The 24,136-nt window shown below is 32.2% G+C and overlaps 1 protein-coding gene and 1 long non-coding RNA gene across 2 annotated transcripts in view; one reads left to right on the plus strand and one right to left on the minus strand.

The window, feature by feature from the left end:
- Window positions 1-20,959, minus strand: part of CAH1 (carbonic anhydrase 1) — a 36,785-nt gene extending 15,826 nt beyond the window's left edge. Inside the window, exon 1 of the mRNA XM_073967145.1 lies at window positions 20,350-20,959. Within this exon, the coding sequence (XP_073823246.1) occupies window positions 20,350-20,383 (34 nt within the window). The 5' untranslated portion in view covers window positions 20,384-20,959. The remainder of the gene's footprint in view (window positions 1-20,349) is intronic.
- A 2,313-nt stretch (window positions 20,960-23,272) lies between these two features.
- LOC141392151 (uncharacterized) lies at window positions 23,273-23,850 on the plus strand. The gene is made up of 3 exons (XR_012409788.1): window positions 23,273-23,338; window positions 23,409-23,452; window positions 23,517-23,850. It is a non-coding gene; the product is annotated as an uncharacterized lncRNA (long non-coding RNA).
- Window positions 23,851-24,136: the final 286 nt, after the last annotated feature.

Consider the following 24,136-nt stretch of genomic DNA (forward strand, 5'->3'; position numbering starts at 1 on the left):
TTCCGATACCGTGAAAAGATTTATCTCGTGCTTGGGATATTTAAAAAGTCATTATTGCTTTGTTTAATAAGAAATCGCAAACGCAACCTACAATTACAGCATTTACAGCTGTCAATTGAGAACAATAACAAAAAAAAAACATTGACGGAAATCTTTAAAGCAAAAATGGTTTTGTAATAGAAAACATTGACACATAGAAAGTGTGGGGATAAATAATTGAATATATTATACTTATTTACGTAAATAACATACATTCTAGTTTAGAGTTTATAGGTGATTTTGACAGCGAATTTGAAAGGTGGGCATGTAGCTTACCCTGCGTTTACACATGACCGGACAGTTGAGTTCATGTATTGATTGTCAAAAACCTAAAACATGCCTGTGTGACGTAGGCGTCCAGACAACTGCAAAAACAGTTGTAAAATTATGAATGAAAATCATCGTTTCCTTTTCGTTCTCCATGCACATATTTTGTTTTTGTACGTATTCTTTTGTTTTCAACACATTTGGATTACCATCTCACTTCTTTTTCACTAAAATGTCAAAAATTTGTTAACCCGACTGTCTGTGAAAAATTGATGGACAGCTGAAAGACATCCGACGAATGTATGTTTTAGTAAATCAGAGTTGTATTTGAAGACAAACTGTCTGGTGTAAACGCCTAGTTAAGGAAAAGTATGGTAATTGTACATCTACCTTCTCCTAGATTAACTAGGCTTTTACACAAGACAATTTGTCCTTAAATACAACCCTGATTTACTAACACATACATAAAATTGTCGTTTGTCTTGCAACAAATGTTTGACACTTTTGTAAAAAATAAGTAAAATATTAAATGAAACGTGTTGAAAACAAACGAAAATGAACAATAACAAAATATATGAACGAAAAAAAGGCTGGGATTTGATCCAACGTCCTTGAAAACATATGAAAAAATGTTGTCACGGCGTGTTAGCGATAAAAGCCAATCTCATAACTTTAAAGGCAGCGCAAAAAAGGCGTTTGTCATGAAGAAATACAATTCAACGGCCAAATATCCGTTATTGTATAAAAAAGAACACATTTGCATTTGAAAAACCAAAAGTTCTAGGACAGAGAAACCATTCCACAGCGAAACCAGATCACATAATTTGGTGACTGTGTGGGTTCGAGTTCTTGGCTTTCCTTTTTCACTTGCAAAAAAATGTCGATCATCAAGCTTAACTCTAAACTAGAAAATTAAGAAAAAAGAATCGATGATTTTCATTTATAATTTTCCAACAGTTTTTGCAGTTGGCGGGACGCCTACGTCACACAGGCAAGTTTTGGGTTTTTGACAATCAATGCATGAACTCAACTGTCCTGTCAGGTGTAAACGCAGGGTAAAGATGCAATAAAATACATCAGGGATCTACAAATTGACTGCTTCGAGGGATCTGTGAACAAATGCTCGTAAAATGTAACAAATAGAGTGTCTCTTTAACGACTCCGTTCAATAAAAATAAGAGCACTTTATTTCGATAATCTCCCTATCTTGATATATGTATTTGACGTTAAATAAATCAAAAGAGTCGCGTTTATCGCGATAATTAACGCCTTTTAACATGTCATTTAGATATGACATCATTAGCCGGATTTAGCCCACTATCAGGTTTTATATGCTAAATCCGTCCAAAATCTTACAGATTTACCATACAAAAATAAATCCTCGTATAGAGTGGATTTGTTATAAATCCGGCATAAATCCTCGTATACAACTCTGTTTTTGCAACATGTTGCTAGAAAATACAAAAAGTTGCAAGCACAAGAAAAATAAATAATTTAAAAAAAAAATTAAAAATAATTTAAAATGTCAAAATTTGTAAACAAGCCGAAAAAATTAAATTTGCTTTGATATACAAAGTTGATTTTAATCTACCAAGACTAATATTTAAGACGAATAATGGGTACTTTACACGATATGTTTTTTACATATGAGTTGTCACTCCTCCTATACAAAATGTATCTGCAAAGTGACAACTCATATGTAAAAAACATATCGTGTAAAGTACCCATAAGCGATAAAATAATTCTTTATTTGCTCATTAGTTACCATTAGTAGCAGAATGTGCATTTCAATATTAATTAATAAATTTGTAATTTTGCCGTATTTTATGTTTTTCGAGACGAATTCAATTTACAACAATTTCTTTTGACGTTTCAAATTCGATCAGATGGGCTAATGCATCTACCTTGGTAATTGTGCTATGAACAAAAATCAGTTGACTGCCATTTAAATCCTCCAAAGGTATATCTAAATGCAATAAGATTTGTACTGGATTTATTAAAACCAGTTGAGGATTTACGGCTAGTGTAAATGAGCTATAATATAGGTTGGCTCAAAGCATGGTGCAAAAAAAATGTGTTGAGTCAAAACAGCTGATCATCTTACCAGCTACGTTTTCATACAATTTATTTACAATAACAAAAAATTTGACCGATTGAAACCTCGACGCTGGCGTTTTACGCCACCTTATAACTTCATCATGGGAAAAGAAAAGTGAACAAATTTTAACGCCATGGCCAAAAAGAGAAAACAATTAAAAAATTCAACATGTGACCATACACCTTAAACAAGATGAGCTAAGCACATAAAACGGCGTCTGCATTAAGCCCTCTGCACATACGGCGCGTTGAGCGTCGCTTTACAACAACCACATGAAAACTTCAAGAACAAACTTGGCATCACTTACACATTTTTTATCTGGCTGTTGTTGCGTCACACAACGGACCGTATGTATTTGGCCCATAAACACATCCAAGGTTTGAGTCAAGTTTTGTGTCATTTCTGGTAGAAGAACAAAGAAAAAATTAAACTTGGCAGCACTTTGTATTTTATTCATCTACCAGAAATGGCACAAAACTTTACTCAAACGTTAAATGTGTTTAGGGCTTTAAAGCTTTGTGCCGGGTTAACCTTCATTATGAGGATTTATTTGACTTTGGCGCTATGGAATTGACATTTGAAACCCAGTGGGTTTATTAAACCCGGTTAAGTGCAAACGTGGTATAAACTTTGTTCCAGAGACTGCAAGAATCGACTATTTTTGGCAGTTTTGAAACTTTGAAAACTGTAATAAGCTAATATTTATGAGAACAAATAAAAAATTATCTGTAACTTAAATACCAAACAATTCCACTCAGCAAACATATGCTTCCAAATCAACACCCTTCCCTGAATAAAAGATTTTCTTTCTTAATTATAAACATTTTCTTAAATTATAAACAATTTAGTCCCCTACAGCAAAAAAAAAAAACACTTGTCAATTGAATTATTACTCAATCTCTTTAAAACAATGGAAATATTTTTTTGGTTATGTACAAAAAGCCTGTCACCACATTCCAATTGTGGAGGTAATGATGAAATAATAGAGACCAATTTAATAATTTAACATTACAAAACGAGACAACGAGATAATAATATTCGATTGCAATTCCAGAACATGAGCCTTTCGACGAGCCCACAACAACCACCCCGTGTGACATAATAATGACAACAAGAATGATGTTTGATGTCACAGCGCTACTGTTACTTACAACTGACTGTTGATGTGAGATGATGCTTGATTGGCGGGATTTATTGAGCGTGTTTAGATGAATTTTGATCATTTAATGAAATGAAAATGTATCCGTTTACATACAGACACACAGACGTACGTACACATACACAATTGTAGAGATGTCAGCTTTTTTTATTTTTGTTTGCGGGTTAATGTTATTTAACGTGTATTTTGTTGATGTTTGTTTGTTTTCATGCATTTCTATTACAGAGAAAAAATTAGTTTCGTCATGTTACTACTGTTGTGAATATACAATTTTCATGCATTTTAATGATCACGTTAAACAGTGTTTTAAATGAAACATTTCCTTATTATTACCTACTGTTGTTACAATTTTAAACTAGTCTTTAATCAGAGGGGCGTTTGAAGGTCATTTGTTAAAAGAAAAGGGAGAGTAGACATATTTGCATTAAACCGAATTTACACTAGAATCTAAAATAAGGATTTTGGGGGCAAATACGTTATTTGGCAGATATTCAATGGAACTGACAACTAAAATGAGGCATTTTAATAAAAATCTATTGTGTATACGTCAAATAAATCCTCATAAATGTGATTATCACGACAAAAAGCTTTAATGTAAACATGGTGTAAGAATTTTTATAATAAACATTTGGTATGTTTCAGAACTGCAAGAATCTACTAATATTTACTATTTCTTTCGATAACATAATGGAAAAAATGTTATCGTAGTAAAAAGTAGTAGCTTCTTGCAGGTTCTGGAACAGAGCAATTGCTTTTTATAGACTTTAATAACAAAATTGTAACTTTTTGTAAACTTAACATATTACACGAGAAATAACAATAACAAATAACATATAAGGAATTGTATTGGAATTAATCACGGAAAACATCTTTGATTTGCTTTAAAAAGCCGCAATATAATTATAGCTAATGCAATTCTCATAATAAATCTTAACATGTCCATTCATGACTAACAGAATACAACAAAAATATCAAACAAGTTGTAATTTCCCACTTTACAAATGTATCAACAAAAGTAATTATTTTAAATACAACAACAATTCGCCAGCAAAAAAAAAAAAACAAAGTTTTTAGTTCAATTTATAACATCAGTATTGTTGTGGTTGTTCATTATGGAAAAATCTCACGTAATTGTCATCAACAATTTTCCGTCACAATAAAACATGGTGATAAATTGCAAGCCATAGCGCTTTAGTTAACAATTTTAAGTTAAACTGTTAAATCAAGTGAAAATAATTTGTTCCGAATGAACGAAAAATATGAATTAAAAAAATAATGTGCTAAAATTTTAATTATATTTTTGGTCCATAGTTTTGAGTTTTATAAACAAAACATTGTAGGTGAATTTATTGTTGATAAACACATGTTTAGTTCAAAGAGATTAATAGATAAATAAAATTGCCTTTATGTCTTCAATATGTTTGTATATTTGCCTTTTTTATTTTATTAATAATCACCTATTAAATTTGCTATAAATAAATGTATATCTTTGTCAAAAAGCGTGTGACAATGCGTATGGAAAATAAGATATTGAGAATTTTTGCTTGTTTTATAGACATATATATGTATGTATATACGAATATATTTTTTATAATCGGTATCAAAAACAAAAACATGAAAGTTGTGAACGAAATTTTATCAAAATATTGTTGACACGTTCAAATTTATAAATATATATGTGATATGTTCCAGAATTTGTTCTAGTTTAAAGGCAAGTTAAAACTATACCGTTGCGTTACGATAAAATGTATTGTGTGGATTAGTTTAAAGGCGAGTTAAAACTATACCGTTATATTGCGATAAAATGTATTGTCTGGATTTACTTGACGTAAAAAGTAGGAAAACATCTGTCAAACATATCGATCTAAAGCTATTTTCACGATAATAATGATGCCTAAACGTATGTACCCTAAAGGTAGAAACACAATGAAATACGCCGCTTTTTCACGCTCAGTTTCATGTAAAAGACTAAAGGTCAAGTAGTACCTAATTCAAATGAATTAGGCAGCATTTGAATTAGGTAGTACTTTGCCTTTAATCTTTTACATGAAACTGAGCGTGAAAAAAGCGGCGTATTTCATTCTGTTCACACCTTAACTCCTATTTCCACCATCAACCAATTTGACATGTGGCCTGGTAGCATTGCATATTAACTCCAACCTTGTAGCGCATTTACATCATACGTCTTTAGTTTAGAGCTGGCAAACCATCGATATTTCCAACATCAGATAATTTTGATATAATATTTTAATATCGATTGCTATCGATATTATCGTCAAATTATCAACACCATTACTTTGGAGATGAAAATGGCGGAAATGTCAATGCTTTTCTTGACATTTTGCACAAGTACTTCACAGAAATGTAAAGGAGAATAAACAAATAAACAATAAAATATAAATTTATAAAAATATTAAAAAAAATACATTGTACTTTTCCGAAAAATGTGTACGTGTGACTTCGGACTTACTTTCTCACACATACAAAACCCAAAATCAGCGAAATTTCTATTCATTTCAATGAATTTTTAGTTGGGGGTTTTTGTTCCGATAATATCGATAGGCAAAACTATCTATCGATATTTAATTTTTAAAAAATAATCGATTTTATCGATAGTGCCATCGATTTTTTGCCAGCTCTACTTTAGTTGCAATCATGGTGGAATAAGAAGGTGCTACATCAAAGCTCTGTTTCTTTACGTGCAAGAATCTTCAAGTTTTATCACTTTTTACTCGAAAAGCGTTCCTTCACTTCAGACAACAAACAAGTCATATGGGGGCAGTTTACCACTTCTACTACTTTTGCCGGTTTTACCATTTTTAAAAGTGTCTAATTATAAGGGAATGACAGAGCCTCTTTGCAAATCCGCCTGCGTTCCCCTTTAGGAGGCTCTGGTATTCTTTTATAATTTGACATTTGGGAAGCAAGCAAAGCAAGCGACGATTGATTCTGTTCTGGCCTTTACTGTGAAATGCTTGTTTAAATTTTGTATGTTGTATGTTATTCACAATAACGCATGTTGACAACTGGTATGAAGAACAGCTGTTTTTGGCGTTATACTATGTTTACATTTACGAAATCCACTCGATTTCAACAGTCAATTCCTTTGCCTATACGTCAAATGAAAACTAATCTGAAATCGACTGGATTTCATTTGACGTTTGAGCAATGGAATTGACAGTTGAAATCGAGTGGATTTCGTAAATGTAAACATAGTATTACACCTTATTATTCCACCATGGTTGCAATTTACAAATTAATGGTAGCTTTGTTATTTTACTTTTTTAATGGTAAGGGTGGTAAAAGAGAAAAGTGTCAAAATTGCTCTCTCATGAACATTTTTACCAGAAAAGTAAAGGAACGGAAAAATGCTAGGTCTGGGAGCAATGTCGAAAAGAAACATAAAAAAATCAATTTTCGTCTTTTATTTCACAGTTTTTAATTTAGTTTTATCAGCGTTCGACTTTTTCTTCTGTTTTGCGTCCATATTCTTTTTCATTGTGAAATAATCGTCAAACAAAAGTCGAAAAATCAGTTCTGCCATTTTTTTACCTGCAGAAATTTTGCTGGTAGCCTGTGGTAGAAGGTAAAGCCATTTTCGATCTCTCTCCACTCTCACTCTCTTAAAAATTGCTTCCAGTTTTGCCACTTTTCGGGGTTAAGGAACGCTTTGCAGGTTAAAAATGGTAACAAATGGCAAAAATGGTAACCTCAGGTAAGTAAAGGAACACAGCTGGTATGTTCCTTTAAACGGCGTTTGCACCACAGTTTTTTGCGTTTAACCTTCATTCTGAGGATTTATTTGACGTTGACGCTATGGAATTGACATTTGAAACCCAGTGGGTTTATTAAATCCGGTTAAGTGCAGACGGGGTATTAATCTCAAAAATGGTAGAAGTGGCAAAAGCGTACGCTTTCGAAGTAAAGGAATAAAAGCTTTTCTAATAAAAAGTGGTAAAAGTTTAGGATTTCTGCACGTAAAGGAACAGAGCTTTGGCTTTGCTAATTTTGTACATTTTCCCAAATATACAAGTTTTTGTGCACGGGAACTGACACATAAATGAAACAGAAATGACCACGGTAGCGTGTTTACGACCAGTCTGTCAAAGAACCTGCAAGAATCTACTGTTTTCGAAATTTGTAAGCTTCGTTCCAGAACTACACTTCCCTTTGAACAAAAATGACGCTGAATAGCTTTCTCTTTAGAAACTTTATACACGACAAATTTGGACTAGCAAATATGTGCAACTTACTTGCCGGCTTCTGATTGGCTCACACGCCGACTTTGACATTTGTTCCAGTTTGTTTTACGTTTCTGCCATTTTCCGTTCCCGCACATTTTGGGAAAAATGTGAATATGGAACTAAAATTCGACGGTTTGCTCTTTTGACACTTTACCATTAAAAAAGTACTGGAACGAAGAAGCTATACATTATTGAAGTTTAACCCACTAGATCTATTAAATTCTTTGTCTTTACACACATTTGCTCCAATTTAAAGTAAATGATCAATTTGTTTTTGCATGTTGATGATCTATTTAATCTATTTGAAAAAAAGACAGCTATTAAAAGTATTAACAATTTCGAATTAATGTTAATACCTAATAATAATTTATAGTCTTTATTGTTGCTTTGAATTTTCACAAAAAAAAACACAAAACACTTTATGGTGATTAATATTTTGTGTGGTTATTTTTTATAACTTCATTACAGACCAATGAACTGAACTACACAGTTTATTTTTAAATGCATATTGGAACTTGAAATATTGCGTGTTGCAAAATGTTCAATAACAACCACGTTTTATACTGTCTACCTTACCTGATAAATATAATTTAATGATCAATGAAGCGTTACATTCGTTAAAGTCCTTTTAAATGTTTAAAGGGTAGAAATTGTATATTGACTTGTTTTAGCAAATTGAATTAATTGTTTGGGCAAAAATGTTATTGCTAAAAACAGAGGTCAATTTTATGACAGTGGTTTCTGTGCGTCTACTTGGCCCAACAACAACCGCATTGAAGTATCATTGCCACCTCATTTTATCTGACCAATTGTAAATGTTAACTTTTCTATTGGGAATGAACAGAGAGGAGCCAAAAAATATTTTGCATAATATTCGATGTTGAAATATGAAAATATAATGTGGTTGAAATAACTCCAATCTGTCAAAATGTGTGATTAAGTTTTCATACATGCCGCCTAAATCCGATAAAATGTAAACGTACTATAAAGGCACTTCCCCATTATATCCTAGACAGACGGCAGCGTTAATTTGCATTAACTGCCTTAATTCAAATTAATTCGTGCATTATCCACATTCTTAATGCACAAAATTAAAGGGAATTTAAACTGAATTCAGGTATTTCAATATGGCAATGCTGTAAAAGGGAGCCCATATTCATGTAGGAGAGAGAGCATATTCATGCTCTGAGACACAATTTGCATTGCAAACAACAACAAAACAGTTTTTTTTTACCAGCAAACAGCTGTTTCGTAAATGCAGAAACTGTCGTCTGTCAGGTTAAAATTAAATGCACATCTTAATGCAAATTAACGTTGCCGTGTGTCTAGGGTATTAGCCCCAATGTAAACGCCTTTGAATATAGGCTTGGCCCATAGCAGTCGAAACAAATTTTAAGTTCAACATGACGATCTAAACACAAAAGCTCTGTAGTGCGATTCTCTAACACATTTTTTGAGTTACCGACAAAAATCGGTTCAAGTAAAAGTTGACGACACTCTTGCTATCGGTAGAACTTTACGACTGCGACCGAAAAACATCGGTAATTACGGAAATTATAAGCATTTTAATTTTACCGACAATTGTCGGTAACTCAAAAAATGAGTTAGAGAATCGCACTACTGATCCAGAACCCGCAAGAACCTACTTTTTTGCTAATTTTGCAACTTTTTGCACAAAAAGCGTTCCGGTACTTAAAAAACTAGCAAAACTTTCACTTTTCCTTTAACACAAATACCTCTGAATGACGTTTCCTTTCAAAATTCTTTACAAGACAAATGCCTTTCCTTCAACTGATGCAAGAGTAGATTAAACTTTTACCAACTTAAAAAGTAAGGGAACAGACCAATGTTTGGTGAATTCCGATTGGCCGATACGTCGGTTTTAACCCTGCGTTTACACATGACAGGACAGTTGGGTAAATGTATTGATTGTCAAAAAATCAAAACTTGCCTGTGTGACGTAGGCGTCCAGACAACTGCAAAAACAGTTGTAAAAATTTGGTCTGTTCCTTTACTTTTAAAAATGGTAATGCTTGGTTTACCTTTACGAAATCCACTCGATTTCAACTGTCAATTTCTTTGCGTATACGTCAAATGAAAACTCATCTGAAATCCATTGGATTTCGTTTGACGTTTAATCAATGGAATTGACAGTTGAAGTCAGGTGGATTTCGTAAATGTAAACTTACTATAAAAGTGGCAAAAGTAGCAAAAGTTGTGAACTGCCTCATATGAATTGTATGGTATCTGAAGTAAGTGGTAAAACTTGAAGATTCTTACACGTAAAGGAACAGAGCTATTATGAATGAAAATCGTCGATTTCTTTTTGTTTTTCTTCACATATTTTGTGTTTGTTCGTGATCTTTTGACAGCCGACAAATGTATGTATGCGTTAGTAAATCAGAGTTGTATTTGAAGACAAATTGTCTGGGGTAAACGCCTAGTAAGATTTCAACAGGAATTATTGACGTATCTTTCGCTACCTTTACTATTAATCAAAAAACTACTGAAACAGACCTATAGTTGAGGTGTGTCTCATCTTAATAAAATGTATGCATCATCCCCATTTTGAATGGCTTATAAATTAAATTTAATCTCGGATTTGTTTTAGTAATAAACTAAAAAAAGCACGTGTTGTTGAAATTACATTTTAGTGGTAGCCACAAAATATGTAAATGCATGGGATTTTTCTTTAAGAAACAATATATTCTATATGATCACCTGCATATCTAAATGAAAACCTGTTTACATTTAATATTTTACTTTTAAATGTTAATGAAGTCTTAGAATAAAACTTCCGATACAGAATACCGAAAAAAAAGTTTGATCTCGTGCTTGAGTATTTAACAAGTAATTATTGTTGTTTTTATTTAGAACAATTATATTACTGCTGAATTATTAAAAATTATTGAATTAATAAAAACAAACACAACAAAAATATATCGGAAATGAATGGTTATTACTGAGAAAAGTTGTTGAGACGATTTTGTCACTTTTTTAGATGTATTTAATAACATTTTAAATAGTAAAGGAACATTCCTATGTGTGATTTGTACATTTATACTCTGTTAACACAATGACCTTTTTAGGTTCAGCAGGTATGAACAACTTATAAAAAGGGTGCCAATATAAATCCACATGTTCTTAGTTGCCTTATCGAATTGAACAACAACAAACATAGATTAACAAATGTATTGATATTAGGCCATGTTTATATTATAGCCGTGTGCAGGGTTAACCTTCTTTATGAGGATTTATTTGAAATATAATGCTTGGTTTACATTTACGAAATCCACTCGATTTCAACTGTCAATTCCATAGCTCAAACGTCAAATGAAATCTCATCTGGATTTCATTTGACGTTTAACCTATGGAATTGACAGTTGAAATCGAGTGGATTTCGTAAATGTAAACCAAGCATAAGCAATGCAATTGACATTTGAAACCCAGTGGGCTTGTTAAATCCGGTTATATATAAACGTACTAAAACACTTCCCCGTCTAGGTACTCAATAGAGAATCATGTAAATCAATACATTTCCTATGAAATACTCATTACTTTCGCTTTTTGCCATGTAATTTGTGTGGTTTTTACTCAGACAACTAAACCCACAAAAAACCTACTTAAAAGTTCAATGAATTAATATATGTTTAATTTATTTTGCCCTAAATACGTCAACAGTGTAATTGTAATTATTGGAAATACTTGTTGAGCTTAAAAAAACAGAGCATGTGTTTATAGGAATTTATTCTTACAAAACGACAATAATTTGTAAGAAAAATTCCAGAAATATAAAAAAAAATAAAAATGACTTTCTTGCTTAAGTCATATCTGGTAAATGACTAAAGACCAAGTTCGAACTAATTCAAATGTGATCCTGAAATCTTTTAATTAGGTCGATCTTGGTCTTTAGTCTTTTATCAGATATGACTTAAGCAAGAATGCCATGCTTCATATAGCTGTGTTCCTTTACTTACCTGAGGTTACCATTTTTACCATTTGTTACCATTTTTAACCTGCAAAGCGTTCCTTAACCCCGAAAAGTGGCAAAACTGGAAGCAATTTTTAAAAGAGTGAGAGTGGAGAGAGAGCGAAAATGGCTTTCTCTTCTACCACAGGCTACCAGCAAAATTTCTGCTGGTAAAAATGGCAGACCTGATTTTTCGACTTTTGTTTGACGATTATTTCACAATGGAAAAGAAATGGACGAAAAACAGGGGAAAATGTCGAAAGCTGACAAAACTAAATTAAAAACTGTGAAATAAAAGACGAAAATTGATTTTTTATGTTTCTTTTTGACTTTGCTGCCAGAAATACCATTTTTCCGTTCCTTTACTTTTCTTGTAAAAATGTTCATGAGAGAGCAATTCTGAGCAATTTTGACACTTTTCTCTTTTAGCACCCTTACCATTAAAAAAGTAAAGGAACAAAGCTTATGTGTCGAGGCCTTTAGTCCCAATTTACATTAGGCGAGTTTACTTGCGGCAATTGTCAGTTTGATGGAGAGAGAGGTGAGGTATATGGTAACCCTTTGCCTCTCAACACCTTCTCTCACCCACAAACTGACAATTGCCGCAAGTAAACTCGCCTAATGTAAATTGGGACTTACTTTACACTTGTCCCTTAAACGCCGTTTACACTAGAGCTTTTTGCCGTGTTAACCTTCTTTATGAGTATTTACATATGACATATAACCGGATTTAATATATTCACTGAGTTAAAACCATGGCCGAATAATAAAGGTGTAACGCAAAAAACAGCTGATAACCACACTAGTTGTCAAAATGCATTAATGTAGATAAAACCACATCTTAAGATGATAAAACCATATCTTAAGCAATAAAGCCAGCCACTTATGTACCGAGGCCTCAAAACCGAAAACACTATAAACGTTTGAATAAAGTTTTGCATTATATTATTTTATCAGAAATGAAGCAAAACTTTACTCAAACGTTTATTGTTTTTTTCTACTTAAGTGTGGTCCAAAAGCATCTTCCAATGTGTTACAAACATGCACGTGGAGGAAGACATTTAATTCCTTCACTACATGGTTGGTTAACTTATAAATACATTTATTTATATTTGTATATGCAGACATCCCGTTGACATATATAGTATATATTATGATAATGATAAGTCAACATACGACTTTTTACCTTATTTATACATATTATAAAGAACTGTAAATAAATGTGATGAAATGAGGATGATAAACAAATCAGGAGTTATTTTTCCTCGAAGACGACAATGATGATTCATAATAAACGTATACGTAAGATATATTTGAAAAGTGTACGTAAGACATTTTGCATTTAGTACGCTTCAAAGAATTGTATTAAAAGATATTTCAAATTTGATACATCTCATTAGTAAAGCTATGTTAATCAAAGTGTTCATACGTAAGCAATGGAACAAAAGAAATGCGCTAAAAATAAATTAAGAAATCGAAGTTTTTTTTACAAAATCTTCGTTGTGGAATATTTTTGGCAATTTAAAAAAAAGCTGTCAATAGATTAACCAGTTATAACTGCAAACACAGTTATGGATATCCTGCGTTTATACATGACAGGACAGTTGAGTTCATATATTGATTGTCGAAAACTCAAAACGTGCCTGAGGGTCGTAGGCGCACCGACAACTGCAAAAACAGTTGTAAAATTATGAATGAAAAACATCGATTTTGTTTTCCGTTCATATATTAGGTCTGTTCAATAACCTAAAAGTTTGTACAAATTTGTAAAAACTTTTTACAAAATCCTGTTCGATAATAAACTTGTTCAATAACAGAGATATGAGAATAGTTGCAAGTACTTACAAGAACTTGCAAATACTTTTTACTTGCGAAGTTATCGAACATGCCTATTTTATTATTGTTCACATTCTTTGGCTTTCAACACATTTCAATTCTCACTTGGTTTTACAAAAATGTCAAAAATACTGTCTGTGAAAAAATGATGGACAACTGGGAGACAATCAACAAATGTATGTATATGTTAGTAAATTAGGGTTGTATTTTAAGACAAATTGTCTTGTGTAAACGCCCAGTTTAGGGATACGCAAGTCGATTTTCGAGTAATCGATTCCTCGATTCTTTGATTTGAAGAATCTAAAAATCGGAATTGAGTTTTGACTTCATAGAGAATCGAAAGATCGATTCTCTATTATGAATCTTCTATTCTTGCAGTGGGAATCGAAAGATCAATTCTGTTTTGACTTTTTCATGTACCACGAAAATGAAATATACAGATTACGTTGGTAAGAGCAAGACAACAATATTATATTATTTGTTGTACTGATGAACAAAGTTAATCTAATCTACGGCAGTGTTAAACGCGAAGCATTGTACACTAAAACGTTCACATTTTCAACTAAGGAGTCATCTCGATCGAACGATTCTTTTATCCAAGTGAGTTCTATGTAAGAATCAAAGGATCGAAAGATCGATTCTTGAGTGCTAAGGAAGAATCAAGAGATCGAAAGATCGATTCTTGAGTTCTAAGTAAGAATCAAAAGATTTAAAGATCGATTCTTGAGTTCTAAGGAAGAATCAAAAGATCGAAAGATCGATTTTTGCTTGGTAGTACGTATCCCTAGCCCAGTTAAGAAATGAAATGAGAAAAATTTGATGTGTGACCATAGCACCTAATGAAATGAAATATATGTATGCTTACCCCGCGTTTACACATTACAGGACAGTTGAGTTCATGTATGTCGATGGTCAGACTAGCACGATTTCAACATGGCGACGTCAAGTTTATAGGCGAGGGGTATGAAGTAGTGAAACCCATGTACATGGTTTTCTGTGTTTGTTGTGTTGCCTCTTCTTGTTCTTCGTTGCAAGATTTTTTCTTCAATTTTCTTTCATTTTTATTTTCTCAAGCAAACGTTAACAACAAAACAAACATAAATATATTTAATAAAAACATTTAATTAATGAAATAGTGAAAATTTAACTATTAATATTAATTTAATTATTAATGTTAGTTATTTTGTGTTGTTTTTGGTTCATTTATGTCTTTTTTTGTTTTTATTGGTATGAGAAACACAACAAACGCGAATGGTAAAATAAAGAGGACACGCAAAGATCTTAAATTTCACGTTAACGTGTGTGGACATTAACGAAATTTGAAAAGAAACTTTAACGAAATTGGTTTCATGAAACCTTGCTAGTCTGACCATCGACTATTGATTGTCAAAAACCCAAAACTTGATTGTGTGACGTAGGCGTCCCGACAACTGGAAGAACAGTTGTAAAAGTATGAATGAAAATCACCGATTTCTTTTTGTTTTCCGTTCACATATTTTGTTTTTATACATATTCTTTTGTTTTCAGCACATTGGAATTATCATCTCACTTCTTTTTCACAAAGATGTCAAAAATTTGTTAACCCCACTGTCTGTGAAAAATGATTGACAGCTTGAAGACAGCCGACAAATGTATGTATGTGTTATTGCTATATTACACCATATGTTTTCTACATGTATGACATCAGCTGGTCTGTATATTAGTATACCCAAAGTGACTAAATACATGTGACAAAGCATATGGTGTAATATAGACATTAGTAAAACAGTGTTGTATTTGAAGACAAACTGTCTGGAGTAAACGCCTAGTTATACCATATTCACATGTATTAAACACCTAAAAACTAATGGGTACTTTACACGATATGTATTTTACATATGGGTTGTCACTTTTTATATACAAAATGTATACGCAAAGTGACAACCCATATGTAAAATACATATCGCGTAAAGTACCCATAACCAGAACGTAGTAAACTGAAAGTTAAACCAATGATTTTTTGAGATAGTGAGAAAAATACACAATTTATTTGAATGATATGATATAAACATAACCTAACATTTCATAACTTCAAAAACTTAAGCCGAAAACAAAATCAACGTTAGAGTAAAGTTTTGCGTCATTTCTGGTAAAAGAATAAAATACCAAGGGCACCAAAGATGGTTTTTTTCTCTATTATTTTATCAGAAATGAAGCAAAGCTTTACTCAAACGTTCATTGTGTTTTCGGCTAAATTTTTATAATTATGTAATTTTCACCGGAGAATATAAAATGAACAGTTCAGGGTCAGAGTAGCATTTTCATCAACCTGTCCTATCTGTTAATAGTTGTGAACTAATAATTAAAAATGTAAAAATACCTTAAATATGCAATTAATTCCAATATTGTCACTAATGAACTCCCCTTAAGCAGCATAAAACAGCCTTTAGTTTGGTGTAAAGCTATCTAAAATACTCCAAAATGGAAAAAAACCTAAATTGGAGAAATTTCAAAATGATCTCATTGAAATAGTAAATAAAAACAAATTTTTCAATAACAACAATCGAGAAAGTGTTCATGTAAAAAAACAATGCAATTTACAATGAAAACAGGTTTCAATACCCAAAACAACATATTCAGATATTCAGAACACTTTAGTTTTTCTGTGTCTGTGGTTGTTTGTTTGCTTGCTATGGGAACTCATGAGTTTTGGGGAAGTGAATGTGCACTTTTCAAGCTCCCGCTAAACTAAAAGCATAAATATGTATTAACAATAACAGCAATGCAGTAGCAGCAGCAGCAAGCGAATCACCAATAATGACGTCGTTGTTGGGCTGATATTCATCACGAGAATTTTAAGCGTCTACAACCGATTGAAATGCACATATGTATGAGATCAAGTATTGCTGGTGAGGCGATGGTGATAGTGACGGGCTGGCGGGAACTCGGGGTTTTTAAACTTAGTTGAACCATATAAAGCACAATAAAACAACAACAACACCATTCTATAGAACGTGTAAAAATTTGAAATGCAATTAAAAATTGCAATTGAAATACAAAACAGAAAATATTCCAGATTTTTTTTTGTGGAAAATGTAAACAGTAAGAAATTACAAATTTGCCTTGAAGTGATTATGGAAAGGAGGGAGGGACATTTGCAATGATTAAAGTGATAATACGTTTACAGCCCAGCTTCGTCAGGTACAAAAATTATCAAGATTCGCTATTTTTAACTACATTCGAAATCGCTTATAACGTCGGCCAAGGGACCGACGAAATTCGGACGCTATAAGCGATAGTCGTTATAAGCGTTTTCGACTGTACTTTAACCATTTAATGATAGGTTTACATTTACGAAATCTACTCGATTTTAACTGTCAATTCCATTGCTTAAACGTCAAATGAAATCCAATGGATTTCAAATGAGGTTTCACTTTAAGTATACGCAAAGGAATTGACAGTTGAAATCTACTCGATTTCGTAATTGTAAACGTACTATAAGATAAAGGAGCAGAGTTTATGTGATTATAGACCCGTTCCCGCACTTCTTTAATGTTAAAGGTCGAAAAAGAGAGAACATTGCTTTCCCATACAAATTTGCATGGTAGAATAAGAAAAGGTAGCAGCAATACACAGCTGACTAAACTGGGTTGTAACGTTAGTGTCAAATTTCATATGACATTTTATACATTTATTTCTATTTCGATGTACATTAGGGACATATATTTTTTGAGACAAAAAATATATCATTCGGAAAAAAACCATTTCCCAGAAAGACTTCTTCATATCAATGATATGTAACCTCCTCCAAGTTCGAACGATAAGCCGCGCAGTAAATCCCCGCTTGTAGAGGCGATACAACGATTGTTAATATGTGAGGTATTTTGTTAAAATTTAAAAAAATAAAGCCCTAATAAACATGTGCTTCTTTGATTTCTAAAACAAAACATTGAAACAGCTTCTCCTTTTTCTATGAATTTCCAGCGACCCCAAACTTTTCTGCAAGAATTCTACTTTCTGCGAGAATTTATGCATTTAGTGGAATGATGTGGAAACATAAAAATTGAAATTGTAACGAATTTTCATTCATGTTTTCCAAAATATTCAACCAAATGTGAAAAATTATTAGTTTTTCAAATTCCAATAATTTATAGACATTTCCTTGTTTTGTTTACAAATACAACTGGCAGTAACGTTACAAACAAAAACAATTTCCTTTGTGGTTGTTGTTCGAGTTGTATTTGTTGTAGTATTAACTTTACCTTATATTTGTTCTACCATGACAAATTTGTTAAAAACATGGGAGAACGGAAAAATGACAGAAACGTCAAAACAAAGCTGCAAGAAATGTCAATCAGAAGCCAGAACACATGTTAAAACTTTTTGTTCGTTCAAATGTGTGGTGTAAAACGTTGATGTAAACATTTTGTACATTTTTGAAGTGTTGGAACGCTTTAAGGGTTTACACATTAGCTTTGTTCCTTTACTTTTTTAATGGTAAGAGTGGTAAAAGAGAAAAGTGTCAATATTGCTCAAAATTGCTCTCTCATGAACATTTTTACCAGAAAAGTAAAGGAACGGAAAAATGGTAGATCTGGCAGCAATGTCAAAAAGAAACATAAAAAAATCAATTTTCGTCTTTTATTTCACAGTTTTTAATTTAGTTTTGTCAGCGTTCGACTTTTTCTTCGCTTTTCGTCCATTTTCTTCTTCATTGTGAAATAATCGTCAAACAAAAGTCGAAAAATCAGTTCTGCCATTTTTTACCTGCAGAAATTTTTCTGGTAGCCTGTTTCGCTCTCTCTCCTCTCTCAGTTTTGCCACTTTTCGGGGTTAAGGAACGCTTTGCAGGTTAAAAATGGTAACAAATGGTAACCTCAGATAAGTAAAGGAATACAGCTATTGTAAAATCGGGGATTAACTGAACGCTTTTTTGAGAAATATGTGCAAAAGTGGTGAAAGTTGTAGAAACATTTTAGTTCTGGAACACAACTTATGTTTTGCCACATGGAAGAAATAGGAATTTGATATATGGCCACGACACTTAAAGTATATAAAAATGGTTATATCAGGTTTACACATTGTAAAAAGCAAGGACTGACATTTTTTAAAGTAGCAATTTTTTATTTTACATCTTGAAAAACAATAAGTATACAGACTTACCCTGCGTTTACACATGAGAGGAGAGTTGAGTTAATGTATAGATTATCAAAAACACAAAACATGCCTGTGTAACGTAGGTAGTAGAATGTTTTAAGGCACATTTACACTAGCACCTTAAAGGCAATGGATGGGAACGAAAATTATTTTTAATTTAAATTAGCGTTCGAGATCTTTTTGACGTCAAAAGACGAATTTTAGGTTTGGACGTGAATAACAGCACGGTTACACTACAGCTTTTTGCCGGGTTAACCCACTTCATGAGGATTTATTTGCTTAATCTGGTCAAATCTGAGGGGCTGATATGGATTCTTGTTTGAAATGAAAAATATTTGCTTTATATATTTTTTTTTCATTTGACAGTTTTTCCTTTATAAAATTTTCATTACAAATTTTCAAAGAAACAGAATTTAGCCCCAGATTTGCCATACAAAAATTAAATTAAATTATGCATTTTGTCCCATATTTTTTGTTTTCCAATCAATCACAATACTGTTTAAATACTTGTTGTAATGCATCAATAGTTACCATTTTAATTTTTGGAAACAATTTTTTTTTTTGATATTTAAGTGTTATTTTGGATGTATACGTAAACAAACATCAGCTGACAGTTTATATCCGCGAACAGCTAAGTGTAACCAGCAAAGATTAACCCACTGGATCTATTAAACCCAGTGGGTTAACCTTCAATAGTGTAACCGGGGTATAAGATATACCAAATTTCTACGAGGATACATTTTTTAAATATTTGGTCTGTTTACTTTACTTTTTCAAATGGTAAAAGTGGCAAAAATTGTAAAACTTGTGAATTGATCTCATATCAAATGTTTTCTCTTTTTACTCGGAGAAATTAGTTTTGTAATGAATTTTTAAAGAGAACAACATGTTTGTTCAAAGATGAACTTTTTTTCAAAAAGCTGCAAAACTGGCAAAAATATTTGATACTTGCAAGTTCTGGAACAAAGCTTATGTGTTTAACTGGTCATGTTTAAGAGAACGCAATTGGAGTAAAAATGTGGTAAAAATTAAGATTCTTGGTAATTTTTGCGTTGAAAAAGAATTTTGAAAGTAAACGTCATTCAGTATTATTTTTTTCCAAAGAGTAGTAAAAAATTTACTAGTTTTTTTAGTACGGGGATGCTTAGTGCGAATTTTACTATTTTTTTTAGTACGAGGATGTTTTTTTGCGATAGGTAGCAAAACTGGCAAAAATGGTAGATTTGTATGTTCTGGAACAGAGTTTATGTGATTAGCTTGTCATGTTTAAGCTGTCTGGTCACATGTTGAATTTTATTTTTGTGTTTTCTTTGGTCCAAACCTGTGTTTGAAGGTTTTACATTGGCACGTGATCTTATACTACGTTTACATTATACCGGATTTAGAAAATACAGTGGATTTAAATTGCACATACGTTTAACTTAACGTTCATTACCGTGATATTCTTCATGTTCATTTGCATACAATATTTTATGTCATATAAAGTAACTGACATTTTGGCCGAATTTGAATCGAAATTGCTTCTAAATACATTTTTTCTATCTAAATACTCCATTTCAGATGAATGTGCCAAAGATTGATCGCGATATTCTAAACTTACCATTTTCCTGAGTGTAACCCCAATGGTGAGACATATTGGTGATTGGTTTTTTGTGTTGTTTTGTATAAATAATAAAAATCTTTGGTTTTTAAATTGAGTTTCAAAACTCAAAAAAAGCCACTGATCTTTTTTTTTTTAAGTGAGCGAGCGAGGTATGGATCACTTAATATAAATGCAAGTTTAAAAAGCTTTATTTCAAAATGAAATAAAAATCGCCAATATTTTATGAGACGTTATTGTGGAAATTGGGATGGATTCGAATCAATATTTTTCCAACGACGCGAACCGTTAGTCTGTTAAATAAAGACTGAATGAAAAAACTGCCTGTCAATGTATCGCTCAATCCCGCATAGATAGAACAGAACTGTTGTGGAATTGTTTTAAGGCGGCGTGCAAATGACGGACAACGAAAATAACAACAACAACAGTAACAACGAAGACGGACGACGACGATATGAACGCGCTGCTGCTGTTGTCGTACTCGCGCCTTAAGTGAAATTATTCTTATTGTTGTTGTTGTTGTTGTGGCGGTTGGTTGTTATATTGGAGGCTTATGGTCGTCGTGGTTCGTGGGGTGATACTGTTGATGGTGTTAGTGTTGTTGTCCGTTTCGTCGATTGTTGCTGTTGGTGCATATATAACAACATCGGGACGTTTAATTCTGTGTTTAAGATATTTGGAGGGAAATGTTGTGTCTCTCACAAAGTGTTGCGACAACATTCATATTTGTTTACAAACGTAAACAACATTACGCCCTGTAAACATACAGTGGTATGATAGACTGTAGCGAAGAATGTTGTTGTTGTTGGGTCGTTGGGATAAAAACTTGAAATCTGTCAAAATTTTGAAAAATAGATAAGAAAATTTTAACATTCATACAAACAAGTTTTCGTTTGTAAATACATAACATTTAGAAAATGTCAACTTTAGTTTAACCTATTGTGGGACAAATTGGGGTACCGATTGCATAGAAGAAACAGGGAATAGAAAAGATGTCACAATGTACTATAGTAATGAAATAACAAAAATTTAGTTCTGTGACTTGCACATGTTAGTTTGGGAAGTTTTACCCGTAAAATGAGTTTTTATTTAATATTATATAAAATATTACATATAAGTAGTTGTTATTTCGTAGTTGTCATTTTCAACTTATCATCAAATATCAAATAAAATACGAATTTTGTACCACGTTTACATATAACTGGATTTAGTAAATCCAGTAGTTTTATAGGCCATTTAGATATGACTTCATTAACCGGATTTAGCGCATTATCAGGTTTTATTTGCTAAATCCGGCCATAACCTATCAGATTTCCCATACAAAAATAAATCCTCATATTGAGTGGATTTATTTTAAATCCGACATAAATCCTCGTATACAACTCCGTTTTTTGCAACATGTTGCTAGAAAATACAAAAGGTTGCAAAAACAAGCACAAGAAACAAGGTAGATGCATCGGTGAATTGCTACAACAAAAATAATTTAAAATGTCAAAATTTGTAAAAAAGGCGAAACATTAAATTTGCTTTGATATACAAAGTTGATTTTAATCAACCAAAACTAATATTTACGATGTGTAAGCGATAAAATAATTCTTTATTTGCTCATTAGTTAGCATTAGTAGCATAACCCAGTAGAAAATCGACTCTTCGATGACATTTTTATTGACGATGCGTTGACGAAATTTCCAAAATTGTCATGTACGACAAGTTGCATGACCATATCTTGCAGTGTGTCTTGGCAAAAAACTCGAAAAATGCTTAAAAAGCGTGCTTTGATATTATTATACACATGTTTATGCAAATAGAACATTTTCTATTTGTAATAAATGTAATAATCACCCTTATTACGGTTGGCGTTGTCGTATCCAAAATTGCAAACTGACGTGTCGTAACGTCTAATTGGTATTATGTATGTATTTGTACAAAAAAGCAAAAATTTAAATTTTTAAAGAATTCTTTTGGTAACAAAAATTAATAGAATTATTAGTAGATCATTTTCAAACTTTTAATTCAGAAGAATAACTAACCCTACAGTTTTTACAATCAAAATAAGTGTTCGGCGCAGACGTTTTTGTGGTCGTTGGCGTAGTCGTTGTCGTAGGGATATTTTTTGGTACCACGTAAGTCCCAATTTACATTAGGCGAGTTTACTTGCGGCAATTGTCAGTTTGTAGGTGAGAGAGGGGGCTGAGAGGCAAAGGGTTACCATATGCCTCACCTCTTTCTCCATCAAACTGACAATTGCCGCAAGTAAACTCGCCTAATGTAAATTGGGACTAACATTTACGACAAAGACAATTTTTTCTCATACAAAATTAAAAAAAATATAATTTTTTTTAATTGTAAAACAATTCGTTTAAAATCATCTCTTGAACAAAAACTAAGAAATTTGCATTGCATGAATCGTTATATGAGGACTCTAACAGATTTTCAATAGAAAGTTTGTCATCTGATAAAAACACGAAATTTATTTTATGCAAATGAATAAAAGCAGTAAAGTTTGTATTTATTATAGTCATGATACAATAAGATGGTAGCAGCAACTGCCGTTTTTGGTAACATAAGATGTCAAAATTATACATAAATTCAATGCAATTGACACATTATGTTACCATCAGCTGGGCTGATAATGCTACCTTCTTATTGTATTATGATTATAGTTATTCTCCAATATGTTTTAATAATCATTGTCAAAAAATCTTTTGAAATTGCTTTTTCTATTTTCTATTTTTATATGCTGTCGTTTACAAAATCGAATGTATTTCTTTCGATATTTTAAGGATAAAACATACCATAAAAGTCAAAAATTGTCGTTGTATATCATTTTTCATCACATAAAAAATGTAATTTACGACTACGCCTACGACAACGTCTACGTCACTTGAACGTCTACGACTACGCCAACCGTAATAAAGGTGAATATAAAATTCGTAAACCGCGTTACGAACTAAACTGTTTTTATTTATAGCGCATTAACTAGAAAAGGGTAAGTTAGAATAAGTAGATTAAATTGAATTTAAAATAATTGTAATAATTCTTTAAATTCGTGTATTTAGGTTGAAGTCAAAGCAGAGGTTTGAAAATCCCAATATGAAGCTCGGTAAGATTTTAAAAAATATTAGTTGCAATTTACAAAATTGATTTATCATAGTTTATTTTTGCAGAATCCATAAATAAGGATGATATGTAGATCCCCCTTCAGTCGGCTGGGGTAAGATGTACGGTGTGCCAAAGTTCAAAGAAAATGGTGACTGCGGGAATATGGGAGCTAAGTATTATTCATTTAAGATAAAATTTGTAAACACACACGACAACATAAATTAATTGTCTTTAGTTGGGTCATCAAAGACTAATAGCAAGACAGTGTCAGTGGAACAGTCGTCAACGAAATATGGGGTTTTTAGTCATCGAACTTGTCATCAACGAAAAGTAGGGAGTTTAGTCATCGAAGTTGTCTTTAGTGACAACTTCGCTTACCCTGTCGCTCAAGTTGTCTTACACGAATACTGGGACATTTGTGTGAAAATTTCGTTGATGATTTCACATTGCTGTCTGCAAGGTGTCTTCAGGGATATAGCATTGTCTTAAACGATTCTTCAATGTTGTCTTCAAGACACTTTCTACTCGGAATGTGCTAGTATTTTCAATATTAAACAATAAATTTGTAATTTGCCGTATGTTTTTTGAGACGAATTCAATTTACAACAACTTCTTTTGACATTTCAAATTCGATCAGATGGAATGATGCATCTACCTTGATAATTGTGCTATGAACAAAAATCAG

Source organism: Musca autumnalis, unplaced genomic scaffold, assembly GCF_047663935.1.
Source record: "Musca autumnalis isolate F117 unplaced genomic scaffold, ASM4766393v1 scaffold_2, whole genome shotgun sequence".
NCBI classification, from domain to species: domain Eukaryota; kingdom Metazoa; phylum Arthropoda; class Insecta; order Diptera; family Muscidae; genus Musca; species Musca autumnalis.